The sequence below is a fragment of the Chiroxiphia lanceolata genome, chromosome 27 (genome assembly GCF_009829145.1).
Source record: "Chiroxiphia lanceolata isolate bChiLan1 chromosome 27, bChiLan1.pri, whole genome shotgun sequence".
NCBI classification, from domain to species: domain Eukaryota; kingdom Metazoa; phylum Chordata; class Aves; order Passeriformes; family Pipridae; genus Chiroxiphia; species Chiroxiphia lanceolata.
In genome coordinates, this window is record NC_045663.1 from 663,474 (window position 1) to 690,082 (window position 26,609).

General features: G+C 60.6%; 2 protein-coding genes and 1 long non-coding RNA gene across 6 annotated transcripts; all 3 read left to right on the forward strand.

Annotated features, from left to right (window-relative positions):
- The first annotated feature begins 3,330 nt into the window (after positions 1–3,330).
- Positions 3,331–12,989, forward strand: LOC116799313. The gene is made up of 3 exons (XR_004361038.1): positions 3,331–3,370; positions 4,182–4,237; positions 12,567–12,989. It is a non-coding gene; the product is annotated as an uncharacterized LOC116799313 (long non-coding RNA).
- Positions 12,990–15,157: 2,168 nt separating this feature from the next.
- Positions 15,158–19,872, forward strand: CIRBP (cold inducible RNA binding protein). 3 transcript variants are annotated; one of them, XM_032711934.1, is made up of 8 exons: positions 15,158–15,406; positions 15,999–16,107; positions 16,203–16,309; positions 16,760–16,898; positions 16,988–17,072; positions 17,178–17,242; positions 19,466–19,558; positions 19,723–19,872. In XM_032711934.1, exons 2-7 carry the CDS (start codon positions 16,005–16,007, stop codon positions 19,468–19,470), a joined length of 504 nt encoding a protein of 167 aa, XP_032567825.1. In that variant the 5' UTR covers positions 15,158–15,406; positions 15,999–16,004; the 3' UTR covers positions 19,471–19,558; positions 19,723–19,872. The 3 variants fall into 3 exon arrangements, with proteins under 3 accessions (XP_032567825.1, XP_032567824.1, XP_032567823.1); XM_032711933.1 differs by lacking the exons at positions 19,466–19,558; positions 19,723–19,872 and adding an exon at positions 17,584–18,619; XM_032711932.1 differs by lacking the exons at positions 19,466–19,558; positions 19,723–19,872 and having other exon boundaries at positions 17,178–18,619.
- A 1,659-nt stretch (positions 19,873–21,531) lies between these two features.
- FAM174C (family with sequence similarity 174 member C) lies at positions 21,532–24,484 on the forward strand. Of its 2 annotated transcripts, none has more exons than XM_032711937.1 (3): positions 21,532–21,815; positions 22,388–22,516; positions 23,100–24,484. In XM_032711937.1, the coding sequence occupies exons 1-2, from the start codon at positions 21,565–21,567 to the stop codon at positions 22,503–22,505; spliced, it is 369 nt and encodes a 122-aa protein (XP_032567828.1). In that variant the 5' UTR covers positions 21,532–21,564; the 3' UTR covers positions 22,506–22,516; positions 23,100–24,484. The 2 variants fall into 2 exon arrangements, with proteins under 2 accessions (XP_032567828.1, XP_032567826.1); XM_032711935.1 differs by having other exon boundaries at positions 22,388–22,501.
- Positions 24,485–26,609: the final 2,125 nt, after the last annotated feature.

A 26,609-nucleotide genomic window follows, 5' to 3' on the forward strand; every position in this document is an offset into this window, starting at 1 on the left:
GACAAGCCCGGACATGGGGCACCGCATTGTGCCACACCACCTCCTCCTCCTCGCTGCCCCCAGCCTGGCCAGCACCCGGCACTGCTGCCAGGCTGTGCTTATCCCAGTGCTCCCAGTATGGAGCAATCCACAGCGCCAGCGTCATGCCTGTGGTGTGGCGCCTGCCAGGGGGGCAGCGTGGGTGTCACCTGGCAGGTGTGTGTGTGTGTGTGTGTGTGTGTGTGTGTCCAGGCACAGGTGTGTGTGTATGTAGGAGTGTCCCCATGCACACGGGTGTGTCCCCATGCACACGGGTGTGTCCCCATGCACACGGGTGTGTGTCCGTGCACCCACGGCTGCTGGGTGCAGGCAGCTGGCGCGGGTGCCCCCCTTGTCCCTCCGCCCAGCCCTTGCTGCAGAGGGTGCGCCAGGAAACACCCACAGCTCCCACAGCTCCCAGGGCTCCCGGCACACCCGTGGGCTCCCGGCACACCCGTGGGCCCCGTGCACGCCCACGGCGCCGGCCACGCTGCGGCCCCGCGGTGCCGGACACACCCGGGCACAGGCATGTGTGGGGCAGCACGTCAGTCCTTGCATGCCCAGCCCTCGCATTGCACACCCCCCCTGCACCCCACAAACACCCCCAGCCTCACCGCACACCCAGCCTGACAACACACGTGTGCCCCCCATGTGTGTGTGCATGAACCCCCTGTCTGAGGGCAGCGCTGTGCCCGGTGTGCCCACCCCACACCCCCACAGCCCTGGGACCCCCGTGGCTGCCTCCTGCTCCCCCCCAGCACAGGGCACGTCACGGAGCCCCAGCCCCACGGCCCCCTGGTATCTCCCCTGCTGTGCCTGGCGCTGGCTGCGGGCGAGAGACGGGGCTGGCACGGTGGTGCCAGACGCTGGGTGGGCGACGCTGCCGCGTGTCCCTGGCACGAGTTGGGAACGCGGCGTCTGCCGCAGCGGGGTCCAGGTGGGGGCAAGCCCTGGCCCCCACACAGAGCTGCAGACAGTCCCCCACCCGGCTCTGGGGCACCTGCCAAGGCTGGGGCACCCATGGGTACCCCCGGGCATCCCTGAGGGCGCAGAGACCCCGGAGGGCTGAGGCCCCTGCACCAGGCCCCAGTGCTGCCGTGGGGCTGGGCTGTGGGCTGGCAGCCCAGGCGTGGGGTGCAGAGGCAGCCGGGGGGGCCGGGAGCTGCCGGCGCAGGGACGGATCCTGGAATTAAAAACATTCCAGGAACTGACTTTGAACCAGATAAAATAACAAGCGCCGCAAGGAATGTCTCACCCCGCCCGCCGGCCACGGCCCCAGGGCGCTCCCCACGGCCTCCCACTGCCCCACACGTGTCCACGGGCCCTTGCACACGCGTGTGCACACAGCCAGCGTGCACACGTGTGCACCACAGCCCGGCTGCAGGTGCAGCCCCAGCGTGCCCAGGCTGGGGGGGGTCTTGGGGTCCCCAGGGGTCCCTGGAGTGCAGGCTGAGCACCCCATCTGCAGTGAGGGGCTGCAGCTCCCCTGGACTGTTCTGTGAGGCTGCACACACACAGCCTGTGTGCATTGCATGTGCACATGTGTGTGAACACGGCCGTGCACACGTGGCTGGTGTGGGTGTGGGCGCAGCTTTCTCCTCCCTCCCTCCCCTGCACCCCCGGCCTGCTTCCAGCCCGGCGGGGGGGCAGAGGGTCCCCCCCATGTCCTGCCCAGCCCCGGGGCCTCCTCAGCCCCCCCAGCGTGGCCGGCAGAGCCCAGCGTGCCTGGGCGGTGACATCACAGGGGTGGCGGGGCCGGGGGTGTGGCACCAGCCCATCCCCGGAGACCCCCCACCCTCTGGGGCTGGGGTCGGAGAGGGGACAGAGCAGCAGCAGGAGCTTCACTGGGTGTCCCAATCAGGCTGCCTGCCCTTGCCAGCAGCAAAGACCCCAAATCCCCTTCCCCACCTCCATGGAGATCCCCCCCCGAAAGAATCTCCCAGCTGACGTGTTGTGAGAGAGGACACGGGCCAGTTGGCCTCCACAGGGGATGACACTTAAACGGCCCTGGTGACACCGGTGTGGGCGAAGGTTGACTCTCCGTGTCGCCCCAACTCTGTGCCGTGGGGGTCCTGTCCCCGCAGCGTGGTCTCGGACACCGTGGAGGGCCGAGGGGACACGGGGCCAGAGGGCAGTGCCGGTGCATCACCGTGTTTACGAGGACCTCGAGGAGCCCTGGTGACGTCCGCGCTGGCCCTGCCAGCCCGGGCCCTGCCAGGTGGCACAGTGCCACCGCCACCGTGCTCCCTCCAGACACCGCTCAGATTTTTGGGGCTGGTGTGGGGCTGCCTGGGCCCTGGGCCCGGTGGTGCAGGGGGCACAGAGCAGGGTGTCCCCTCACTGGAGCTGCTGTGTGAGCGGCAGATGGGGCGTGCACGGGGCTATTTATAGCGGCGGGACCCACAGGTAGTGCCAGTGCGTCAGCAGTGACGCAGCCCCGGGGACATTCGGCCATACGCCCCCACAGCCACATCCCAGGGGCCCCCCGGCCCCCTTCACGCAGGAGTGGGGTGCTGGGGGGGCCCCCATGTGTGCCAGTCACTCTTGCAAGGTGCTCAGCCCTCGGCTGTGCTGCGTGGGGGGTGGTTTGCTGAGGGCCATGTGCCTGCACCCCCCCCGCAGATCCACGTGTGTGTACATGTATGTGAACATGGTCCCTGGGAGCGGATGTTGTGTCTCTGGGTGGCCAAGGCTCCGTGTGTTGCTGTGTGTGCCCACACGTGCCCCAAGTGCGCGGCTGCAGCTGAGCTGTGTGGATCTGCGCACTCATGTTGCTGCGTGTGCCTGTACATGGCCACACGCGTGTGTTCTGCTGCATGCACACGCTGCGTGTGTGGCCGTGGCGTGTCTCTGCGTGCGCGCGTGGCTGCGGTGGCCGGGGGTGACTCAGCCCCCAGGCAGCCCAGGAATGCCCCCTCCCCACCCCTGGCCTGTGCTGGGAACGGGCCGTCCTGGGGACGGCGACACCCAGGGCTGACCCAGACCCTGCTGGGAAGATGAGGCGGTGCCCCCCTCCCCGCTCCCCCCATCCTTCCCCCCCTCCCCGCCTCCATCCTGCCCCCCCTCCCATCCTGCCTTCTGGGAACCGCTTACAGAGGCGGAGGTGGGGGAACAGGGGGAGCTGGGCAGGGCTGGGGCCCTGCGGCTGGCAGGAAGGCGGGCCCCCCCCGGGGACCCCTCGGCTCCCCCCGGGGCCCGGCGGGCCCGGCCGGGCTGCGGGGCTGGACCCGCCAGGCTCCGCTCCGCGCTCCGCGCTCCGCCCCGGGCTTTCCGCGCCCCCGGCTCGTTCATTCATAGATCGCGCGCGCTCCCGGCCCATTCATCCCGGCGCGCCAGGAGCCCCGTTACCGTGGTAACCGCCCCCCCCCGCCCCCCCGGTACCGAGCGGCGGCCGGGGGGTCCCTGCGCCCCCCGAGCCCCCGGAGCGCACCGGGACGGGGCCTGGGAGCGCCCGAGGGTCCGTGTGCGGGACGGGGCGGGGGCGGGCGCGTTTTCCCGGCAGCAGGACCCGGGGGGCGGCTGTGCCCGGGGGTCCCCGCGTTCGCACGGCTGCAGGGAGGGCGAGGGCTCCCCTGGGGCTCCCGCCCGCTCAGCCCCCCCGAGCCCCGGGCAGCGGCCGCCACGTCGGCGGGGGCGGCCCCCTCTCGCCCCCCCCGGGCTGGGGCAGCAGCCCGGCCCCGGCGGTTTCCATCGTGGGCTGGGATTCGCGCTGCCTTAACTTTGACCTTCTCCTCGCTCCCCCCTCCCCGTCTCTGTGGTCGTGGCACTGAGCTCCGGCGCTGGGGAGTGCAAACCACCTCCTCGCGTGGTGGGGACCCCCCCTGAAACGCACCGGGGGTTGCAGAGAGTGCGGTGGTTGTGGGGTCAGGGGTACGAACTGCAGAGTGGCAGAGGGGTGCACCAATCCTGCACATGAGGGTGGGTGCAGGTCACACGTGTGCACCCGCGGCTCTGTGCGCGGGGGGTTGTGCAGACCCTGCGCCCACCCTCCCGTGCATCCCAGGTCCAGCTGTGTGGGGAGGACAGATGTGCTGCCATGGGCACCCATGGCGCAGGGCCCATGTGGGTTGTGGCAGAAAGCTCCAGAGTGTGGCAGGGGCTGGGAGGCTGGGGGGGAACTGGAGCTGGACAAATCTTCTAGACAGCCTCTTCTGCCTCCCCAGGGCACCTGGAGAGAGGAGCCACAGGTGGAGGAGAAGCTGCTACTCCAGCCCCACAGGTGAGCTCCAGCCCCACGGGTGAGCTCCAGCCCCACGGGTGAGCTCCAGCCCCACAGGTGAGCTCCAGCCCCACGGGTGGGCTCTAGCCCAGGGGCTGAGGTACCAGTGTGACAGGGCAGTGCTCCAGGTCCGTGTGGGGCTGAGTGTGGGTCCTCACACGGCTGCACTTGTGTGTGCCTTGCACAGAGGGATTCTCCTGCAGTTTGTGCACGTGGAGGATATGGGCAGGTGAGAGCACACGTGTGCGTGTGCACACACGTGTTAGTGCTTGTGCCCTCGGGCACATCTGTGTCTGTGTGTGCTCTGAGCCCCCGTGGCCGCGCTGCCAGGGTGGGTGGGTGGGTGCTCAGGGCCGCGCTCACGCCGGGGGTTGCCCTCACATGCAGCCGTGTGCGAGCCGCGGGCTCCGCACGCCGGGCCGGGCGCCTCGCGCTGCCGGGATGACTCACGGGCTCGCAGAGGAAGCCGTGACTCAGTCCTGGATTCCTGCCGCTCCCCGCCCCCCCGGCCGCTCCGGCCATCGCGGCCACGTGGAGCCCCTGGGACCTGCGGCCGGCCCGGTGGGTCACAGCGAGTTCTGGGGGTCCCCGTGGGGCTGCTGGGAGCCATGCTGGGGGCACATGCCCCTTCCCTGGGCCATGGGGACCGTGGGGTCCGTGGGGACCCCAGTGCCTTCGGGCATTTGGGAGGAGGCAGCTGCGGGCGCTCGGGGTGGCACCGACCCGCCCCGACTCCTGCCCCAGCTGGGCGCGGGGTTAGGGCTCGGGCACATTTCCCGGGGTGTCTCGGGCAGCTGCAGCTGTGCCACCCCCGGGCAGCGGTGCCAGGCACTGCCCCGAGCTCCCACACAGGGGGCTCCTCTCTCTCCAGGGGCCGGGGCTGCTCCACCTGCCCTGGGTTTGCTGTGGGTTGGGGCGCGGCAGCGGCTCCACCTGCCCCTGGCACTCGGCCACCTCTGGCACCAGGCTCTGCAGCTGCTCTGGCTGCCGGCCCAGGGGCGGGTGGGGGTCCAGGGTGCCACAGGCAGCATGGGGGACCTGGGTAGGGGACAGCTGGCTGCAGAGGGGGGCAGTCAGTGGTGCCTTGTGGTGCTGAGGTGCTGAGCCAGGGCCCAGCAGTGCTGTGCAGTGCTCAGGGTGCTGTGTTGGCGTCACTGGTGCTGTGCAGTGCCTGGGGTGCTGCGCTGGCGGTGCCACGCAGTGCCCAAGGTGCAGTGCCACAGCACGGGCAGCCTCTGTGAGTCAGAGCAAGGTGCAGTAGCTGCCCCCTCCCCACTCACCCGTTCCCAGGCCCTGCTCACCAGATTCACTTTCACAATGACTGGTGCAGCCACTTGGGCTCTGCTGAGATCGCCCTGGCCCACACTGCCCACGCTGCCTGTGGCCTCCTGCCCTGTGTCACCACCTGTGACCCTGCACGGTGCTGCCGCTGGCCTCGGCCAAGCCCCCTTAGCCCTGGCCCTCACCAGCTCCTGCCCCAGGTGCTGCCGAGCAGGGCGGTGTTCGCCCTCCTGAGCAGACCCCGCGTGTCCCCGTGGGGCTGCAGCCCCTGTGCAGGGCCGGGGTCCGGCGGGTGGCAGGGGGGTGTCACGGCCGGCAGTGAGTCAGCACAGGCAGGTGGGGACGGACACAGGGACGCCGCGATCGCCGTGATCGGGGACGCTGTGATCGGGGAATGACTCATGTGTTAAACAAACAAACAGGCGAGTCTGTGTCGGCAGCTTCCTCCTCGCCCCAGCACCGGGGAGCCGTCGGTGCACCCCGGTCACTGAGCCCCCGCAGCGGAGCTGCCGCCACACGCGGTGTCACAGGCACACACGTGCACAGGGAACCCCTACCCTGCAGCCGGCAGGATGGTCCTGGGGGTCCTGGGGCAGGGGGTGACGGGCCCTGGTGATTCCTGGGATCCCCAAACACCCGCCTTTCGCCCTCGCTGCAGGAGCTGCAGTGGCCGGAGCCGGGCGGGCACCTGGCTCCCAGAGCCGGGGATTTCCCAGGTCCAGCCTCACCTGGGCTGGGGCCCTGTGGCCTCTCCCTGGGCCTGCAGGTGTAAAACCCAACCGTAGGCAACCACCCAGCCCATGGCACGGCCGGCCTGCCTGGGCACCCTGCGGCTCAGCCACGTGCCTGCCGGGCTGGGAGCGAGCTGGGGGGTGGCAGCCAACTGCCCGGCTCTGGCTCGTCCCGGTCCTGCAGCCCCTGACCTGCAGGTCCCACTGCTGAGCCGAGTTCAGTCTGTTCTCAGCCTAAAGGTGCTTCTCCCAGGCCCTGCTGTGTTGGGGGGCCGTGAGTGATGCTGTGCCCCGGCACAGGGTCCATCGCCCCGACCCCCGGTGGGGCTGTGCCGTCACCACCAGCGAGTCCAAGCGTGACCCGCGGCCTCATGCGCACGCACACCCAGAACGCCTGGAATGTTTTGTGGGGAGGCTGGAAAACGGTCAGTCAGTAGTTTACTGGATTTTTTTCCACCCTTTCTGCTGTGGGTTTGGCCGGGGGCCCGGGGCGGGCTTGGGGGGGTGGGTGTGAGCAGGCGTGTGATGAGCCGGGTGTGACGGGGCTGGCGAGGGCTGCGAAAGTGCTGAGCTGGTGTGAACCCGCCATCCCCATCTCCTCCTCTCCAGCCCTTCCTGGAAGCGGCTGCAGGGAACGTTCCTGCCGGGTGTGGTTACGTGGGCAGCTGTGCCCATCCCCAGGCATCAGGGCGCCTCATAGGGAGGGAGAGGCCAAAGGCAGGGGGTGCAGCCCGGGGGGTCAGTGCGGGTGCCCTGCGTGCTCCTGCCTCGCTGAGGGGGGTGAGGTGAGGGGCTCACACAGGCTGGGAATGTTGCTGCTCCTCCGGTCCCTGTGCCACTTCCCCTTCCCCATGGTGGGAACGTGGGGCTGGGGGGAGCGTGTCCTGCCTGGAGCCACACGCTGAGTCAGGGACAGGACAGGAATAGTGTCGGGTGCCTGAGTCACAGCCCGCGTGCAAAACCAGCAGCACTTCCCCAGGAAGGGGGAACCCCAGGGCCCTGACACCCCTGGTATTGTGTCAGCCACTGCCCTGGGATCAGGGTCCCCCACTCCTGCATCGGCCATGGCTCCCTCTGGAGCTGGGACCTGCCACCGCCGCTGGCTCTGTCCCTTGCTGCTGTCACCAGCCACAAGGACAGGAGATCAGGCAGCGATGCAGGCAGGGAGCTGCCCCACCACAGGACCTTCTCTCTGTGCCCACGCAGGGCAGGGAGCCCCCCAGCCCCCAGTGCCAGCCAGGGTACTGTGCTGGTGCTCCCCTGGCACACGCGTGTGCACAGTGCACCCCCACCCCCGCCTGTGCACTGCACTGCAAGTGTGACAGACCCTCCTGCACCCTCCGTCTGTCCGGCTGTTCCCCCGCCAGCTCTCACAGACCCCCCCTCCCTCCCGCCTCCCCCAGAGCGTTCCCGCAGTGTCTCCATTGATAAATCTGGAGCGTTGCCATGGTGACGCTGCCGTGGGGCGCAGCGCGGGGCTGCCGAGGGGCCCAGGCCCACGGCGCGGGGCCGGGGGGGCTGCTGGATCCACGCGTGTGGCTGTACACACGTGTGTGATTTCACAGGCGTGTGGCTGTACACACATGTGTGATTTCACAGGTGTGTGGCTGCACACATGTGTGCATGTCCTGTGCTGGGGGCTCGGGGGGCCCAGCAGTGTTTGGTGACTGCACCGCGCCGGCAGTGGGACCCCACGGGGGGGCTGCAGGGGGTCTGGGGCAGGGGGGCGGCTCTGGCATGTAAGGGGAGCACAGAGGGGGCTGGAACTGGGCCCTGCTCTGGGGAAGCCCTGGGACCACCCAGGGACCACTCACCGCCTCCAGCACAGCCAGGCAGCTGCAGACCCCGGGGGTCTGGGGCTGGGGGGGCTCGGGCAGGCAGTGCCTGCCCCCAGGAAGCTCCCGCTGTTCCCTGCACCCTCTGGCACCCACGGCCCCTGTGCTCGGGGGTCCACGTGGGGAGCCCACGCCTGCTTTGGCCACACGTGTTCGACCCCGTGGACGTGGGCAGAGCCCGGTGCCGCAGCCCTGAGCGCCCCGCGGGGGATCGGGGGTGCTGAGGGGGTACTGGGTGCTGGGATCAGCCCCGTTTGCAGCCAGAAGCCAGGGGACACAGACAGGACCCCGGGGTACGGGGTGATGTGGGATTGCTGCCAGCGGGGCCGTGGCACAAGCGTGGGCTGTGCGGGCACACGCGTGCGGTGCCGCGTGGGCAGGATCGGTGCGTGTGGCGTGGCTGCCCTCTGCTGCCACGGCCACGGCAGCGCCCAGCACCACGGCACCCGTGGGACGCTGCGGGGGGGCCTTGGCAGGGACCCCCTTTGTGCAGAACAATGGCAGCCCCCCTCCCGCCAGCCCCTGGCCTGCAGCCTGCGGGTAGGGGTGAGGGGCTGCCAGGGCCGGGGGGAGGAGGGGAGGGGGCTCTGAGGTGTTGTTGAAGAGGAAATGTCCCCACATCCCTCAGCTGGGATGGGGTCACCCAGCAGCCAGGAGGAAACAAAGCATTTTCTGGGCTTTCAGAGCCCTGAGGAGGGGGCTCAGCCCCGGGTGGGCCGGTGTTGGTTCCTGGTGGTCCCCGCTGGTCTCGGGGGCGTGGGGCTGGTGTGGATCCCGCAGCTCCATCCCATCCTCCATCCCGCGTTGGGAAGCAGGTCATGTCCAGCTCCCGGCACGGCGGCAGTGCTGGGGGAGCTCAGCTTTCTGGGGCAGCTCTGGGCTGCTGGGAGCAGCCAACTGCGGCTTCCTGCGCTGCCAGGGCTCGGGGGGAGGGTTTCCAGTGGCGCAGGACTACGTGGCACTGCCATCCAGGGGACAGGGCGTTGGGCAGCTCAGCTTCCTCCCACTCCTCTTCAGCTCACCCCAAAGAGGGGCTCTTGGCACCCGTCTCCTCCCTGGCAGCAATACAGGGAGGGCTGGGGGAAAAGAGGGTTCTGTGCAGGTTTGTCTGAGGAAGCTCACTGGGAGGTGGGATGCTGGGATGGGCTGGGATGAGCACTGTGGCTCCTTGCAGAGGTGTGAGGTCAGTGGGATGCTGGGGGTCTTGGCTGCTCCACGAAGGGCATCCTCCTGCCCCACGGAGGGCTAGAGGGGTGAGCTCCCAGAAAGCTCTTTGCTCCAGGAGTTGCTCCCTCAGCTCGGGGCAGCTGATCTGGGTGGTACCAGCCTGTGCAGTGCCAGGATCCGGCCTTTCCCTGTGGAACGCCCGGCTCCCAGAGCAGGTGTGGTGCTGCTGGAGGCAGAGACTCTGCCTCTACCTGCCTCCATTCAGATCAGCGCGGGGGGGAGCACGGGGGAACTTTCCCGACTCGTTTCCCCACCTTAAGGGGAAAAAAAGAGAAGGAGTCGCATGACTTGGAGCTTCCCGAGAGGCAGCGCGGGGAGAGAGTGACCCAGGGAGCCAAGAATCTGCTCTGCTGTCGTGTCTCATTCCTGCTCTGCGGCGCAGGGCTGGGAGAGGTTGGGTTACGGGAGGCGCGGAAAGGGGACGGTGCAGGATGAGCTCATGCGAGGGCGCGGGAACCTTCTGGGCAGGAAAAAACGTTGATGCTGCAGTTCAGGGATTTCTGCAGTCGCGGCTGTTCCCGCAGATCCCGGCTCGCTCCGCCCGGGCCGTCCCCTGTGCCCGTGGCAATCGACCTGCCCGGGGGGGCTGTGGGGCTCAGGGTGATTCATGTGCCCTCGCAGGGACACGGCAGCACACGGCGAGGAGCTGTGGAGCAAAGAGGGAGAGAGGGGGGACATGGGGTCCTGGGGGGACACCGGGGTTCTGGGGAGCTCCAGGACCCTGGTGCAGGGAGCTGGACCAAAGGCCACCCTGCATGGGCTTGAGGGGGGTGTGGGACTATCGGCCCCACCACAAATTGTGGTGAGGTTTTGCTACCTGATCCCCACAGTCTGAGGCGGTGCCACCACCAGTGAGAGGGGGTGTGTGGAGGGGCACGAGGGATCTGGAAAAGCTCCGATTTCCCCCAGCACCGGGGCTGGCTCCCCTCGGTGTGTAATTCACCCCACGCTCTGTTCCTGGTTCCTGGCAGTTTTCCCCCTGCTGACTGTGGATAAATCCTTCCCACGTCTCCAGCCCTCTGTCCCACAAGGTCCCTCGGTGTCGCGCGGTCAGAGGCTGTTTGTCCTGTCCTTGGGTAGCATCTCCTGCCCTTAAGAACTCGATGCTGCAAATACTCTTAGATGATGATTAATGAGTGCTTATATAACTGAGCTGAGTCCTTAATGCAGCCGGGAGGGTGACAGGAGGGAAGGTGGGAGCAACAAACCGCACGTCGCTGCAGCTGCTGCTGCTTTTCCCACACCGGAGCAGCCTCATCCCGCACGGGGGGATGCTGGAGGGAGAGCCCCCCACGGGGCAGCAGCTGGGGCAGCCCCCACCTGGGTTTCCCAGGCAGGTTTGGATGATGTGGCACGGCCAGGCTCTCCAGCGAGGCAGAGCTGGCAGGGGAAGGGTTTATGCTGGTAAAGCATCGCTGTGTGACGGTGTCTGGAATGTTGTGCTGATGTCGGCGAGCTGGGAGTGCTGGAAGAGGGTTCAAATCCCACAGCAACACCTGATTGTGGCCCACGTGGGGTGACAAGGCCGCTGCCAGAGCTGCTGTGTGCTGGGTGCAGTTGTTTCTAAATTTGGCTGCGTTTGAGCAGGTAGGGATGGCCTGACACACAGGATTTGGTTTTCCATAATCTGGCTGGGAAGCACCAGCCCTGATAAATCTGCTGCTCAGCGCCAAGGCACTTACATGGTTGCCATGGTTACCACATGCTTATTTTCACCATCTTCCTCACCTCAGCCGGGGTGCACCGGCATTCCCAGCCCCGAATCCCCCCTCACCTCAGCTGGGGTGCACTGGCATTCCCAGCCCTGAATCCCCCCTCACCTCGGCTCATTTCCTAATACTCTGGTTTGGGTATCCCAATGCTGCTGTGCATCCCAGCTCTTTGCTGTGCACCCGATGCCCCTGCTCCCTGGGCCTCCAATCCCCCTGCCCTCGGTGGATCCAATCCCCCCATGACTGCAGATCCGGCTCCCCCACTCCCTGTGGATTCAATCCCCCCACTCACTATGGATCTGATTCCTGTGGATCCAGTCCCCCATTCCCCGTGGCTTTGTCCTACAACTCGGTAAATCCCAGTCACAGTAACTGGCCGAGGGAAGCGCAGCAGCCCCGGCTCCTCGCCATGGCAACGGCAGGATTGCGTCAGGGCTTTTCTTTCCAACTGCAAAGCTGGATGAGCAACTCCCTCAGGGACAGGAGTAAGGGAGAAGGGAATATTCTTTTTCCCGGGGGCTTTGGGACTGCCAGTTCCCAAACTGTGTTTTGCTCCTTGCTCCTGGGTCCAGGGCTGCAATGGGACAGTGTGTGGTCATACAGGGCTGAGACGCCGGGGACAGGGAGGGTTCCCGTGCTGGGGACAGTGAGAATTCCCGTGCTGGGGACAGTGAGTGCTCCTGTGCCAGAAAGGCTCCGTGTGCCTTCCCCATGCTGTGGCATCTCTGCTTGTGGCACAGGCTGAGCTTGCAGGGAGACAGGGAAGGAGCCGGAGGTTTGGTGATGGATGGCTGCTGCTTCAGTCCAGCCTCGCATTCCCTCTTTCCCCGCAGCCCCAGGAAAAACAAAGGGAGAGAAGGCAGCTCTTCTGCTGTTCAGGATGTGCTGGGCCTCGCTGGACCATGCTGGGCTCTGCTGTGCCCCGGTGCAGGAGGGTGGTGCTGGGGGCTCCCCAAGGCCCAGGGGGAGGAGCACAGTGCCAGAGAGTGGAGCAGGCGTGGGCTCGTGGATGGTTGTGTTCCCTCCCAGCCCTGGGTAAGGCACAGCCCCAGAGCAGAGACACCCAGCGCTGTCCCTGGCGCTCGGGCACCCTCTGCCCCATCCTCCCCCCCGGTGCTCCCCTCCCCGGAGGAGCTGCTCTGGGATTTGGGAACCTCATCAGAGTGGTGCCCGGGGCGGGGGCTGCCCTTGGCTCCTGAGCAGGTGCCAGGGCTGCCGAGCAGGTTTGGGCTCCTGCACAGCTCTGGGCAGTTCCGTGTGCCCTGGAAACGAGCCAGGAGTGCAAAGACTGGGAAAGGTCCCTACAAACACCACAGCAAGTGCTGCTCAGTGGGGATCGTCAGAGAAAACACCCACGGGTGAGGCTCTGGAGCTTACCCAGGGATTGGGGCAGGATTGGTGCAGTGACCTCTGTGTTCTGCCTCTGGGGTGTCGTGTGTTCAGGACCCCCCGGCAGGGCCCTGCTGCTGCAGGAGGTTTGATCTAAGGACCCGAACCCTGTGTTGTTTCAGTGCTTAATTAACTGCCCTAGTGACTTGTGCAGGTGAGCTGCTCGCCATCCTGATCCCAGCACCGCTTCCAGCTGGAGCTGGAGCCTGTGGGATGTGCAGAGATGTCCCTGAGCCCCTCGGGCAGGTGACACAGGGCTGCTGCAGCCCCTGTGTGCAGCCTGGTCATGGAATACCCTGCACTGGAAGAGACCCACGAGGATCATCGAGGCCACGGCTGACGTGACACACACCGTGTCTGATGCCCTGGGTCAGGAACGAGCAGATCTGGAGCACGGAAAGCTCCTGGGAGCTGTGGAATTGGGGCAGGAGCGTGGTTTCCTCGGTCCAGCTCTCATCTTTTCACTGGGTAATAACTCTGTCAGTGTCAAAGCAAAGGCATCAACACACCCAGGTGAGACCAAAGTCACCCTTTTGGGACAAATCCAGCCCGGGCTGCAATCTCCATTCCCTGTCACAGGAGCAAAGGCTCACAGTGTTATTCTTGTAACATCCGACCTGCCTGGCTTCGTGTGAGGAGTCAAACCCCTGTGAATCCTGGTGTTTGTCCCTTGGGTTTGCAGCAGGGATGGTGTTGGGCTGGCAGCTCCTCCCGCTGTGTCCCAGGGTGGCTGGAAAACGGCTCCGTGCATCAAGGTCACTTTATCTGCCCTCATCACGGGCCAGAAAGCTCATGTTAATGGGGCTCTAATTTAATCAAAGTGCAGGGCTGGGATCTTTTTTCCCTCTTGAAGGGCAAAAATCAATTTGCAATGACAGCGGATGCACGTCCTCACTCCTCCAGGCTCCTGACAGACCACTCAAAATTAGCCCCCCACAAAATTAGGTGGAATTAAAAAAACCCACCAGACTTATTCAGTAATTCAGACCCAGAATTTAAAATTGAAATGCCCGTCTCAAACCAGCAATCAGTTTCCTCATTTGCATGAAATACTATACTACTTTCTCCTTCTATTTGCAGTTTCATCCCGTTTTTAGCTCTTGCTCTTTGCATATTCACAGAATCATGGAATATTCTGAGTTGGAAGGGACTCACAAGGAAGTCCAACTCCTGTTACAGCTGTTTTCTTCTTTATTGCAGAACATATCAGATACGATTAATTATATATATAAAAATTTAAATTATTATTATTCAGTGTTGTTAATTTGCTCTCAGGACTGAAAAGTGAGTCAATTTTTTCACAGTAAGAAATAATAATAATAATATTGTCTTGCTCTTTCATCAATATTGGGCTTTTTTAGGTGCTTTTGAGCACTTTGGTGGCACCGTCCCACCCCTGCAGGCCTGTGTGCTCAGAAAAACCACTGATGGGGTTTCGTAATTACTGTATGTGTTGTTTACAAACAGCCCTTTTCCTGCAAATCCCGAAGGTGTAACAGCAAGTCAGGGAGGAAAAGGCCAGTTTCTGTGCTTTTGGAGGCACGGAATGGGCGCTCCCTGCTTGGACAGAGCAATCACAGGCAGATTTCTTTGCATCTCCCTGCGGTTTGTTTTTCTCTGTCTCAGCGCTCGGTTTGGAAATCAATCACCGAAGAGTCCTGATTTCCATACTCCAGTGGTTTTATTTATTCTGTGCAGCTGGGAGGGAAGGACGGAAGAACGGAAGGAGGGCGGCCGCACGTTCCTGCTGTGAACTGCAGTGGGAATTACGGGGAATTTCTGGAGGCAGCGCCGATGCGGCCAGACCTGTCCCTGGATAGGGGACACACGCAGTGACCCGTGGTGTGTCCGGTCCTGTCCCCAGGCAGGGGACACACACGGTGACACCACAGCCCCGTCCTCGCCGGGTTTCCTTCCCGTTTTCCTCCCTGTTCCTTCCTGCGAGTCTCCTCCTCTCCCATGTATTTGTTCCCTCCCTTGAGTTCCTTCCTCTTCTGCATTTTAAAACACTTTTCTGCATTTTCTACACGAGATTGTAATTATTGTATGAAACACTGAACGTTTTTATTTTAAGGGCTTTTTCAAACCTCTGCAGCCCCTCACTGAGACACGTGTTTAGCTTTGTCAGTTTCCTCTTTCAATATGGAAGTTTTTACTGCTGGAGGCTTCTCACCTTAGGGAAACCTCAGGGTGGGCTTTTAAACATTTCAGTGGGAATCGGGCTGAGCATAGATCTTTTATTATTGTGTTTTGAACAAAACTTTTGTTGCTTTGGCTGCTTCTCACACTCGTTGTGCTGAGCTCTCCCAGCTGTGTTTGTGGGACAACACTGAGAGGAGGAGGCTGGAGGGATCGTTCCCTACGGGCCGTGGGGCAGGGAGGAGGGGTGGTGACAGGACGGGGCCCTGGGCCGGGGGTGACAGGAGGGGACACGGCGGGAGGAGCCTCCGGGTCCGGGCCGGGGGCAGCGCTCGCCACGCAAGATGGCGGCGGCCCCAGAGGCGGCCCCTTTGTCTGCGGCCGCCGCCGCATTGCGAGAAGGGCGCGAAACTGGGGCAGCGCGGACACGCCCCCAGCTCGCGGTGTGAACGGGGCGTGCGGCCCCCCCGGCCAATCAGCGGCCTCCACTTCCTTCCCTCTCACAGGGGCGCTCCCGTCCGCCCCCGAGAGCGCAGCCAATCGGCGGCGCCCACCGCGCCCCGCCCCCGGATGGGCGGAGGGGGCGGGGCCACTCGGCTGTTTTGTTTGCGCGCCCCTCCCCTCACTCCCCGCCGCGGCTCATGAATATTAACGAAGTCCCACCCAATCGGGTGGTGCGGCGGTGGCAGCGCTTTGGTGGCGTAATCGCCCCGCCTTGCAGAGGGATTAATCTGCATATTCATGAGATGGGCGGGGCGGAGCGCGGGCGTTTATAAGGCGCCGCCCCGCCAGGCTCGCCGTACATTGCGCTGAGGCTTTGAAGTGCTCTGTGGATCTCGCACCGCCCGGGCACCGGTGAGCGCCGCCGCGAGGGGCGGCCGTGGCCGCACCGGGCCGGGGGGGGGCTGCGCCGAGCGGAGCCGCGTCCCGGGGGCGGAGGGCCGGGTCACAGGGTAGGCCGGGCCGCGGCGCCCGCCCAAGCGCTCGGTGTGAGTTGCGGGCGTGGGGAGCGCGGCGGAGCGGGCCCGGCTGGGCCGTGTGTGTGGAGGCGGAGGGAGGAAGGGGAAAGGGCCGCGGAGGGGGGAAACGCGCGCGCGGAAACAAAATGGCGACGGGGCCTCGGCCGTGCAAAATGGCGGCGGGCGGGAGGGAGGGGGCGGTGTTGCGTTGGGCCGGCCGGCAGGCGGCGCCGCGGCGTGCGCATGCGCGCTGGGCCCGTGCGGGCGGGGGCCGGGGGTCCCGCGGGGGCGGCGCTCGGCCCATCCGGCCGGGAGGAGACCCCCCCACCACCGCTGGAATCGCGGCCTCGGTGGCGTGTGAGGAGCCTCGTGCGGCGGTGAGAGGCCACATCGTTGTTGTCATAGGCGGCGTTAGAACGGTTTAGTCTTTCGGACCTCGTTGGGAATGTGTTTTGCGAGTCGCTGACTTGGTTCTGCTGGTTTGGCAGGTCAGGATGGCATCAGACGAGGGAAAGCTCTTTGTCGGCGGGCTCAGTTTCGACACCAACGAGCAGTCGTTGGAGCAAGTCTTCTCTAAATACGGACAGATTTCGGAAGGTGAGACTGCAGAGACAAGCCGGGCTGGCTTCCACTGGCTTGTTACATTCCCCAGGTGCTGATGTGTTGGGTTTTTTTTTCCATCCTTTCAACAGTCGTGGTGGTTAAAGACAGAGAGACTCAGAGATCCAGAGGTTTTGGGTTTGTTACTTTTGAAAACATCGATGATGCAAAGGACGCAATGATGGCCATGAACGGAAAGGTGAGGAGGCCCTGGGGCTGATTCTTTATTACCAAAAACATAAGAGAATCGGGGAGATGTGTTGTTTTTCAGTCTCTGTGGGAAAACAGATAAATGCCAGTGTTTTAAGGGCATGAAATTATACAGATGTAAATAAGATGGTTTCATGATGTTACAAATGTGTGTTTAGCAATTTATACCTGATGCAAAAATCCTGTGATTTTAACTGTATAACTGTGAAAGAGTGGAATTTTGTAGGAATTCTTATATAATAGGAATTATATCCAGTTTAAATACCAATTTATTTGTCTTAATTGGCTTAGTTGTGACAGGACATAAAGCATTCATTGTGTAAGAATCAGTACATTCTAGTGGTGCTTGGCTGATGGTGAAGCTGTGTAACTCACTGCATATGTGCTTGGCTGTTTAGATATCTGACTTTTGCCTGGGCTGATTGTGGTTCTGTTTTAGTCCGTAGATGGGCGTCAGATCCGAGTGGACCAGGCTGGGAAATCCTCCGAGAACAGATCCCGTGGCTACAGAGGGGGGTCCTCGGGGGGCCGGGGCTTCTTCCGCGGGGGCCGAGGCCGGGGCCGCGGCTTCTCCAGAGGTGAGAGCGTGTGGGTGACCCACAGGGCCTGGAGGGGGGGTGTCACTCGTCAGACTAGCTAATAAAACCACGTGTCCTGTTCTTCCAAGGAGGTGGAGAGAGAGGCTATGGCGGCAGCAGATTTGATTCCAGAAGCGGAGGCTATAACGGCTCCAGAGACTACTATAATAGCAGGTAAGGCCCGTGCGGCGCCGGGGGCCGTGGGGGAGCTCTGCCAGCCCTGGTGGGTGTCACAGGAGGGGTTGAGCAGGTGTGAAGCAGGTGCTGTCTGTCCCGCAGGAGTCAAGGTGGCTATGGAGACAGGAACTCGGGAGGCTCCTACAGAGACAGCTACGACAGTTACGGTAAGTGCCGCTCCGAGCGGGAGCGCTGAGTCCGTGTGCTGTAGGAGCTCTGAACCTGCTGAGCCTGAGCCTGGAGTGGGGCAGGCTCAGGCTGTGGACGTGGTGGTGCCGGGAGATTCTAATTTAATGCATGTGCAGGAGTTGCTCGGATCTAAGGCAAAGCAAGTGTTAAAAAAGGTTGTTCTGGAGCCCAAACTCGGCTGCCCTTACGCTCTGACCCGCGGGTGGGGGATCTCACAGTAGCCAAGTAGCAGTAGCCTCGGAATAATGCAAGGGAGTAAAATGCTGGAACTTGTCTTTGCTTCAGTGCCTTTACAATTGTGCCTGCTTCTTGTCCTCAGCTACACACAACGAGTAAAAATCCTTCCTGACTCAAGATCGTCCTTCCAATGGCTGTATTTATAAAGATTTTTGGAGCTTCGCTGAAATGGTTATTGTGTAGTACATCTACTTGTATTTTCACTTTTGTAGTATTATCAGTTCTGATCTTGTCAAACACAGCCTGGCAGCTTCTGAAATGAGATGGTCTGATTAGACTGTCTTGGAGAAAGCTCTGCTTTCAAGTGGTTTTAATCTTTTTTGAAAGCACTTCAGATTTTATTTTATCCTCCATGATGAGCCAAGGTGTTACTTTTTTTTTTTTTTTAAAGTTGGGGCCCCAATTCAGTTTCTTTTGAGCTAGAAAGGACTTTGAACCGATGTTCACTGGAAGCTGAACAAGCTGTGGACTATTTTTTTTTTTTTTCCAAGTGCATTACCTTCGTCTTTTGTAACATTCCTTTAGTGTAGCAAGGTAGGAATGCGGCCTGGGTTCCGTTGGAAGGCAAACCACCTTGATATATCTAAAGAGAAACGTGCTTGTATGTTCAACCCGCATAACGGTATTTTTACTGTTGTAACGATGTAAATGACCCAGAACTAGACTTGCAAACTTACCATAAAGAGGTTCTTGAAAATGTTTATTTATATTGTCCTTTTTTACTGGAAGAAATATGCATATTCCATTGCTGTTGTATTTGAAGTGGTAAAGGATTCCTGTATACAGTTTTCTTTGGCTTTACGAAGCCTATTAAAAGACCGTCTGAAATGAACTCTGCTCCTGACATTTACATTTCATTGCACAACACAACCCTTGGAGACGAAGAACAATCTGGGAGCGAGAGGAGAAGATTAGGGATAGTGGCAGAGCCAGCCAGACGATTGACCAAGTGCTGGAATTTAATCCTAAAATCGGTCTTGACATGTGAATTGGCCAACAAATTTTCACGTAAAACGGTCAAACTTGTCTAGAGGCTGGAACTACAAACCTGAGGGTGTGTTAGGAGCAAAGCGCAGTCGGAATGTCAGGAAGGCCTAATGGATGTTTGCTCAAAACCTGCTGTAGCCTACACTGGGAAGCTGTAGAGAAGAGCCAGTGCTGTAGTCCCTGGGCTGTTCCCTGCGTGCCGAGCGCGTGTGCGATGTAGGGGAATGCCGGGCTTAGGTAGCTGTGTCATTGCTTACAAGTTCTAAGAATTCTTTGCTAGCAAATGGAAACTGCAGTGTCCTTGGAGAAAAGAAGTGTTGTGCCTCCAACAGAAACCTCTGAGACGAGAGCTGCTCTCTTGGCTAGTTCATATGTGGAAATAGTCCTGTAATTCGAGGTAACTCCTTTTGCTCATGTCCGCATCCTTCCTCTTGTTGAGAGCTCATTTGAAAGTCTAATGTACCTGTGAAATATTCCTTTTGACAATTTTGGTCAGCTGCTGGAAAAACGTTTAACCCATGCCGTATGCAACCTTTGGCTTGTGGCACACCTTGGGTTCCACAGATCAGAGTTGGGCATGCAGCCGTGTCTTGCTGTAGGTACGGAAGCAAGATGGGAACGAACTCCCTGACTCGATATGTGTTCATCTATTGAGACTCTTCCTAGACTTCATTAAGTTGCTCACTTTAATTGTAGCTTTCTTTGCCATCCTACTTGTTGCCATTAACTTTTTCCCATGGCCCACACTTCCTAAGCAGCCATGTCCAAGTGTTAACTCTCTGCTTAGGGATCCAATCCATGGGCTGGCTGAGCACGGGCAGCAGCCGGCCCGGAACAGTTTTCCCAGACTGTGCTTTGTGGTGTGATGGGTTCAGCGATGGCTTGTGAGACCCTCGTACGCTGTGAGCTGTGTGGGGGAGGTGGGGGACGTGCAGCCTCTGCCCGGCGTTCCTGTTAATGCCTCTCTGCTTTGGCAGGCTGAAGGGACCAGGGGCACGGCCCGGAGCCTGAGCGGATCCTGAGGGAGCAGAGCTGCGTTCCAGGGATGCCAGACTGAGTTTGCCAACCAGGTAACGTCCCTTCTGTCCACCCTTTGCCCCCCGAGCTTTTCCCGACCCAAAAGCTTCGGTGCGTCCCTGTTTCACAGCCTTGTGCTCTGAGTGGTCCAGTTAACCCTCTTTTGGGGGTCCCCATATCTTTATCCCCCTTCCAATTCTCTTTTATTTCATTTCAGCACCGAAAGGCATCAGAGAAGACCGAGAAGGACAGACCCTGAGTGCAGTGGGGAGATGAAGAGCCCAGAGCAGTGGTGGTGCTGATTTTTACATGGGTCAATTGAACAAGTCAGTTAAGCCAGAATAAAATACTGCAATGTGGAAAAAAAGACCCCAAATCTCTGTGGTACTTTTGTGGGAAACACAAGAATGTTTTGGTTTTTTTTTTGGCAAGAAACTTAACCTGGTGCACAGCCTAGTTCAGAGCACAGAACACACCAGTGCTGTGGTGTTTGGGGCTCCAAGCAGATTGATGCCTGATCTTCGTGGAAAACGAGGTCTTGTTTTTGGTTAAATTCCAAAAATGTGGCAGCTCACTAATTAGTAGGATTTATCTTGGGAGAGGCTGACACTGTTTCGGGCAGGGTATGGCAGAGTGAGGGGTGAGGGCAGTGAGTTTCTGATGCTGCTCCTGCCCGATTTTCTTGTGTTAACATTTGGTTGCTTCGTTCTGCCTTTTTCTCCCCTTTTTTTAATGGATAAAATTGGAATTTGGTGAGGTGGTAAGTGAGGTGCTCGCTCATGAGCCCTGAGGACTCCTTACACATCATTTCCCAGTAATAAGAGCCCCAGAAGGATATTAAATATAACGAAAGCTCAAGAGCGTGTGGAATCTTTACTGAGAAAAATGCAGTCAGGTGAAAGTTTAAATGAATTCAAGCTGAAAATACTTAGAAGTAATGCTTTGTAAGGCCTCCCTAAATGGGATGTTTTAGTACAGGTAGGAATAATGAATAGATACAAAAATAGAGCCTGGGTGGAGGTGCCGTTATTTTTGGCATTACTAATTACAGCGCTGCAATAATGATGTGTTGCACAGATAGATGAGGGAATTGCTGGATCCAGGGGCTGGATGTAGAACCAGGTGGCATCCTTGGGAATTTGTTTGGGTGCCATGTGGCTGATGTGACATCTGGTGTGAGCTTGGGTGACCCTTTTTTAACAAAAATGCCCTTTTTAAAGTCCTGTGTGTCCGGGCAGCTTGAGCCCTTCCCTGAGAGAAATCTGGGAGCAGAGTGGTGGTGCAGGGCAGTGACAGAGCCCTGGTCAGCCTGGAGTGTCTGTGGAGGAACAAGAGGGTGTTTAGAAATGCTCAAAACGCTCCTGTTTCCAGCAGTGTCCACCCCGGGATGGGAATGGCCCTCATGGTGGGGGAATGGTGACACTCAGGGGGAAATAGTGGTTCTGAGGGAGAGGGTCTTGCTGTGATAGAGAAATGGTGACTCTCAGGGGGAAAGGGTGGCCCTGAGGGGGAAATGATGGCTCTGGAGGGGCAATGACAGTCCCGAGGGAGGAAGGGCGACCCTGAAGGGGAAATGGCTGCCCTGAGGGTCTTGCTGTGAGGGGGAAATGGCGACCCCGACGGAGAACTGATGCCCTCAGGGGGGAATGGCGGCCATGAGGGAGGAAGGACGGCTCTGAGAGGAAAATGGCAGGTCTGAGGGAGGGGGTCTTGCTGTGAGGGGGAAATGGCGGCCCCGAGGGAGACATGACGGCCCTGAGCGGAGGAGGACGACCCTGAGGGGAAAATGGCGGCTCTGAGGACGGGGTCTTGCAGCGCGGGGGAAATGGCGGCCCCGCGGAGGTGGCGGCGGCCGTGAGGGGACAGGGATGATCCTGCGGGCAAAATGTCAGCCCTGCCGAGGCTCCGTGAGCGGGTCAGGGGCGGCCCGGAACGGCGGAGCCCCGGAACCCGCGAGCGGCTCCGCGGGGCCCGGGCGGTGCCTGCGCCGAGCGCACCGTCCCGGCGCCTTCCTGCGGCCGCCGCTCCCGCCCCGCTCCCGGCCTGGCCCGGCCCGGCCATGCGGCCGCTCCTCATCCTCCTCATTCTCCTGCTGCCCCTCGGCCGCGCCGCCGCCCCCGGCCCGGCCAACAGCACGGAGGCGCCGCGGGCGGCCACGGGGAACGGGACGCGGCCGTCGCCGGAGACGCGGCGCCCGCCCGGGCCGGGGCTGCTGGCGGGGCCGGCGCTGCCGGTGCTGAGGCGGGCGGTGTATGTGCTGAGCGCGCTGTCGGCGCTGGCCGCACTCTATTTCGTGCTGCGGGCGTTCCGGTGAGTGCGGGAGGGGCGGGTACCCCCGGCGGGGCTGTGTCCGTGTCCCTGCGGGTCCCGGTGTCCCCTGTCCCGGGGTTCTGCCCTGCTCGCCCCAGTCCTGGTTCCCCCTGGTCTGGGACGTGTCCCTGCTTGTCCTGGTCCCGGTTGTCCCGGTCCCTGCCCCCCGTGGCCGTACCCCTGCCAGTCCCAGCCCTGATCTGGGTCCCCCTGGAGCCGATCACAGTGTCCCCTGTCCTCTTGCCTGCCTCGGACCTCTCATAATCCCAGGTTTGTGCCCATTTTCCCTGGATCCCCCTTCCCTTCCTCCCTCCCTCCCTCTGCCATCCAGGGCTCTGCTCCCCTGTGCATCCCTTTGTCAGCGCGTCCAAAACACTGCTGTAAATCCACACCGCTGTTAATTACCCGGGGTAATTAGCAATGACAAACCACCTCCCATCGGTCCTGTTGGCTCTGCCCTTTGGCTCGGATCGGCCCCGTGTCCCTGCGGTGGGACAACAGCTCCCTGTGCCCTCCCTGTCCCTCAGCCACAGGCCTGAGGGCCCCAGGAACGAGCCCCAAACCCGTTTCAGGTTGAAGAAGCCCCAGAAGAAGTACGGGCTGCTCTCGAGCCACGACGAGAACATCGAGCTGGGCTCCCTGGACAGCGACGAGGACACCGTGTTCGAGACGCGGAACCTGCGGCGGTGAGGGAGGGTTTGGTGTGTTCTGTGTGCTTTGTGTGTTTCTCTTCTCCTCACGAGGGGCTGAGGCGCCTTTCCTAAAGCCGTGGGAGCTTTGGCACGGCTCCTACAAACAGATCTGCATAAATTAAACGCCTGTGTGTGGTCTCTGTGTTGGCACAGGGATTTATCTCACTTTTCCCCGTTTTCTCACCCAGAAAGGTCTCACTGACAGGGACGTCCCTGGGTGATTTGGACACTGCTGTGGGGTCGCCAGGGCTCTTGGAGGGAGAGGCAGCCCTTGTGCCCAGTCTGAGCCTCCCCGTGCTAGACAGGAAAACAAAAATTCCTGGGTTTTTTCAGCTTAGGAGCCGCTTCCAAATCATATCCCAGTTCAAACTCCCAGTCCCATTGGGACATCCGTTCCTGCTTTCCTAGAACCGTGCTTCCCACAGGTTTGATTTTGAGGGAGGGTCTTTTAAGCTGAGGAGGAGTGTCAGCTCGAGGAGTGTCAGCTCAAGGAATGTCACCTCAGCAGCTGCCCAGCCCTCAGCTCCCCCCCTTCACACTGTCCATGCTCCCCCTGATTTTTGGCTGTCTCCTTTTTCCCCTGTTTTTGCAGATGACTCGGGACCAGCAGCACCACCTGCCCGGACTGACTGGGAGGGTCCAAGCCCAGTGGAATCTCCAGTGCTCAAGTTTTGTGTCTGCTTACAGTGACTATTAATTAACAGTTCAAACCCTTCCATGGCTGGGGCAGGGGAAAGGGGACCAAACCTGTTTTCTTCACATGCATTTTTGGGGACATTTCTGGGGACAGGCAGAGCTGAGGTGCATTGGGAGCTGCTCACTGCACGGGGAGATGCTGAGCTGATGCTCCTGGATGATGCTCAGCACGTGAAATGTGAGCTCTGGGCCGTGCCCAGGGTGTTGGTGTTTCAGGGTGCTCATATCTCTCTGTCTCAGCCCTAGGGGTCAGCTGGAAGCATCAGATGAGGGGATTCCTTTTCCAGGCTGATCCTCTTTCCTTCATGCAATATATCAGGTTACTTCTTTGGGAAAGAAGTAACTTGTCTCTGCAATGAGCTCCAGCCCAGGAGGAGCTGGGAGAGCTCTGGGTGTCTGTTACAAAAGGGGGTGGGGGTGTGATAGCTCAGACAGAACAGCTTTGGGAATGAGTTAAATGGGTTCAATTTTGCAGGATTAGCAGTTACATGGATAATCTGGGTCGTTCTCGGGTTTACAGACATGTTTACAAATGAGAGGGGCCACAACCCAAAGGGGTGTTTCTCCAGAAGAGCCACATCTGTGTGGTCTGTGGGGCTGGGAGTGCCTGGACTGTTCTGCCCAGCCCCAGTCATGTGCTCACCAGGGACACGTGTGTGACACCAGGGACACGTGTGTGACACCAGGGACACGTGTGTGACATCTGCCAGGGTCTGGACTTTGAGACACCTGGGGAAGAGCCAGGTGTGAGTTGGACCACCTGAATTGCAGGTGTGAGGAGTGTCCTGGAGCAGCTGATGACTGGAAAAAGGGGACCACGACCCCTGTGACTGTGATTCAGGACAGCCCTGAACTGTGAGTTATCTCCTCTCAAGGGTGCTGGAGTTTCACTCCATTGCTGGTACTCAACTGGGATCTTTCTTGCAGCCCATTGTGTGGATATTTGGGATCTGATTGTGTAGGACCAAAGGTGAATGTGTCAGGAGGTCGTTGTGGGGTGGATCTGCTGCTAAAACAGTGAAAACTGCTTGCCAAGTGCTCCTGTCCAGGCCCTTCCTTGGAAACTGTGTCAGTGCATCCTTAAATGCCATTTGCACCCCGAGCTGGCAGTGCCTTTGTTTGGAGCAGCCAGGGGAGTTGCCCTGCGGGCAGGGAGGTCCCTGAGTCACCTTTAGGGTGAATATTGAGAATGTCTTTGGAATGTCTCTGGCTCCATTCCTTTGGTTTGCACATCCCCTGCGGATCAGGGGGCAGGGCTGACACTGCAGGAGGGGACAGAGGGGAGTGTTGGGGTCTGGCTGGTGCTCCAGGATCCCCTGAGGTGGAGGAGGGAGTGCTGGGATCCTGGTGGGATCCTGCTGGGATCCTGTGCTAGGGGCTGTGTTTTTCCATGTAGGGCAGGGGAGGTTTCCTGGAGAAATCCCACCCCCCTGGCAGCTCCATCTCCCATGTGCACAAATGATTTTAAAATACACAGGTACATGTTTTTAATCACTCTGCCACGTGCTCTCAGCGCTGGATGGGCCCTGCTTTCCTGTCACTGGGATCCTGTCACACCTGATCCAGGTGCTCCCTGCTCGTGGAGCTGCTGCAGGTGGAAGCAGGCAGAGGTTCCCTGTGGGAATCACTGGGATGGCTCAGTCTGGCCACAGCTTCCCTGTGGATGATGGGAGCTGTGAGATCCATGGTCAGGGATCCCCTGATCCTGCAGGGCTGCACGTGCTGCTAACTTCCCTGGCTCTTCAGTTCCTCTGGAAAGTTGTTCCTTGTGCTCTTGAACCCAGATGAGCCCGACTGTCCCAGTCCACTGCAACCAACACATTCCTGGGCCTTCCTTTACCTGAAGTGATTAAACCTGAGCGTTCCTTGGGCTCCTCTCTTGCTGGACAGGTGGGGTCTGCAATTCTCAAGTTTCCTCACCTCGCAGGAGCGGAGGATTTGTTTGATGTTGAATGGTTTGGGTCAGAGGGAACCCCGAGCAGGGCCTCCAAACTGTCACTGCTGTTTAAGCCAAAGCCAAATTTGTGAAGTTTACATGATCCCTCTGTGCTCTGGGAGGCTCTGTGGGTACTCTGCTGTGGGTGTTTACAGGGTCCCTCTGTGCTCTGGGAGGCTCTGTGGGTGCTCTGCTGTGGGTGTTTACAGGGTCCCTCTGTGCTCTGGGAGGCTCTGTGGGTGCTCTGCTGTGGGTGCTCTGCTGTGGGTGCTCTGCTGTGGGTGCTCTGCTGTGGGTGCTCTGCTGTGGGTGCCGACCTGCCCAGCCCAGCTGGGCCCTCTGGGGTTAATGGGATCGACAGGGAGCGGAGTGAGGTCGGCTCTGTCACTCACCACGTGCTCCTGTCGTGTTCCAGTGCCTGGAATGGGATCTGCAGCCCCAGGAGGTGCTGGGAGAGGGGCTTGTGGTGGGAGTGGGTGCCGTGGAGTCAATAAACAGCCCCTGAACACATTGTTGTCTGAGCTCCACGAGGAGCAGCTCCTGTTTCACCCTCCCGTGGAATTGCTGATCTGTCTTTAAATGCCACTGGCCCTGTATCCATTGATGGCTTTCCTGTCATTGCAGCATCCCCTCCCTTGTGCCTGGAACAAGTGAAATAAAGCATTCCAGCCCACCTCTCCCTCCGTGGCGTGGGGCTGCTGTGGTGGGTTCATGGATTTATGGAGTTGTTGTGTTTTCCCCCTGCCCTGCTCCCTCTCACAGGACAGTGACACTGTCCCCCCGTGTGCTCTCAGGGCTACTGCTCTCCTTGTGCCACATCTGGAAGTGTCCAAGGCCAGGTTGGACGGGGTTTGGAGCAACCTGGTCTAGTGGAAGGTGTCCCTGCCCATGGCAGGGAGTGGGGCTGGATGGCCTTTAAGGTCTCTTCCAAGCCAAACATTCTGGGATTCTGTGAGTCTCCAATTATCTCTGAGTTGGTTTCAATTTTCTAGAGTCTCCTCCCTTTCCTTTCTCCCTGTTCTCACATTAATTCAGTTTCTTGTATAGAAAACCAAGTACAATCCCAGCGAGGGCCATCCTGGCCTCTCCACAGCAGAAGAACCAAGATGCATTTTATTTATTTGGGAGCAGGGGAAGAGAGGCTGTTCCCTGGATCATAGAATCGTGAAGTCTCCTGAGCTGGAAGGGACCCACAGGGACCATCGAGTCCAACTCCTGGCCCTGCACAGACACCCCAGCAATCCCACCTTGTCCTTTAGAGCATTGTCCAAACCCTCCTGGAGCTCTGACAGCCTTGGGGCTGTACCCACTGCCCTGGGGAGCCTGGTCAGTGCCCAACCACCCTCTGGGGGAAGAACCTTTCCCTGAGATCCCACCTGACCCTGCCCTGACACAGCTCCAGCCATTCCCTGGGTCCTGTCACTGGTCACCAGAGCAGAGATTGGAGCTGCCCCTCCTGAGGAAGCTGCA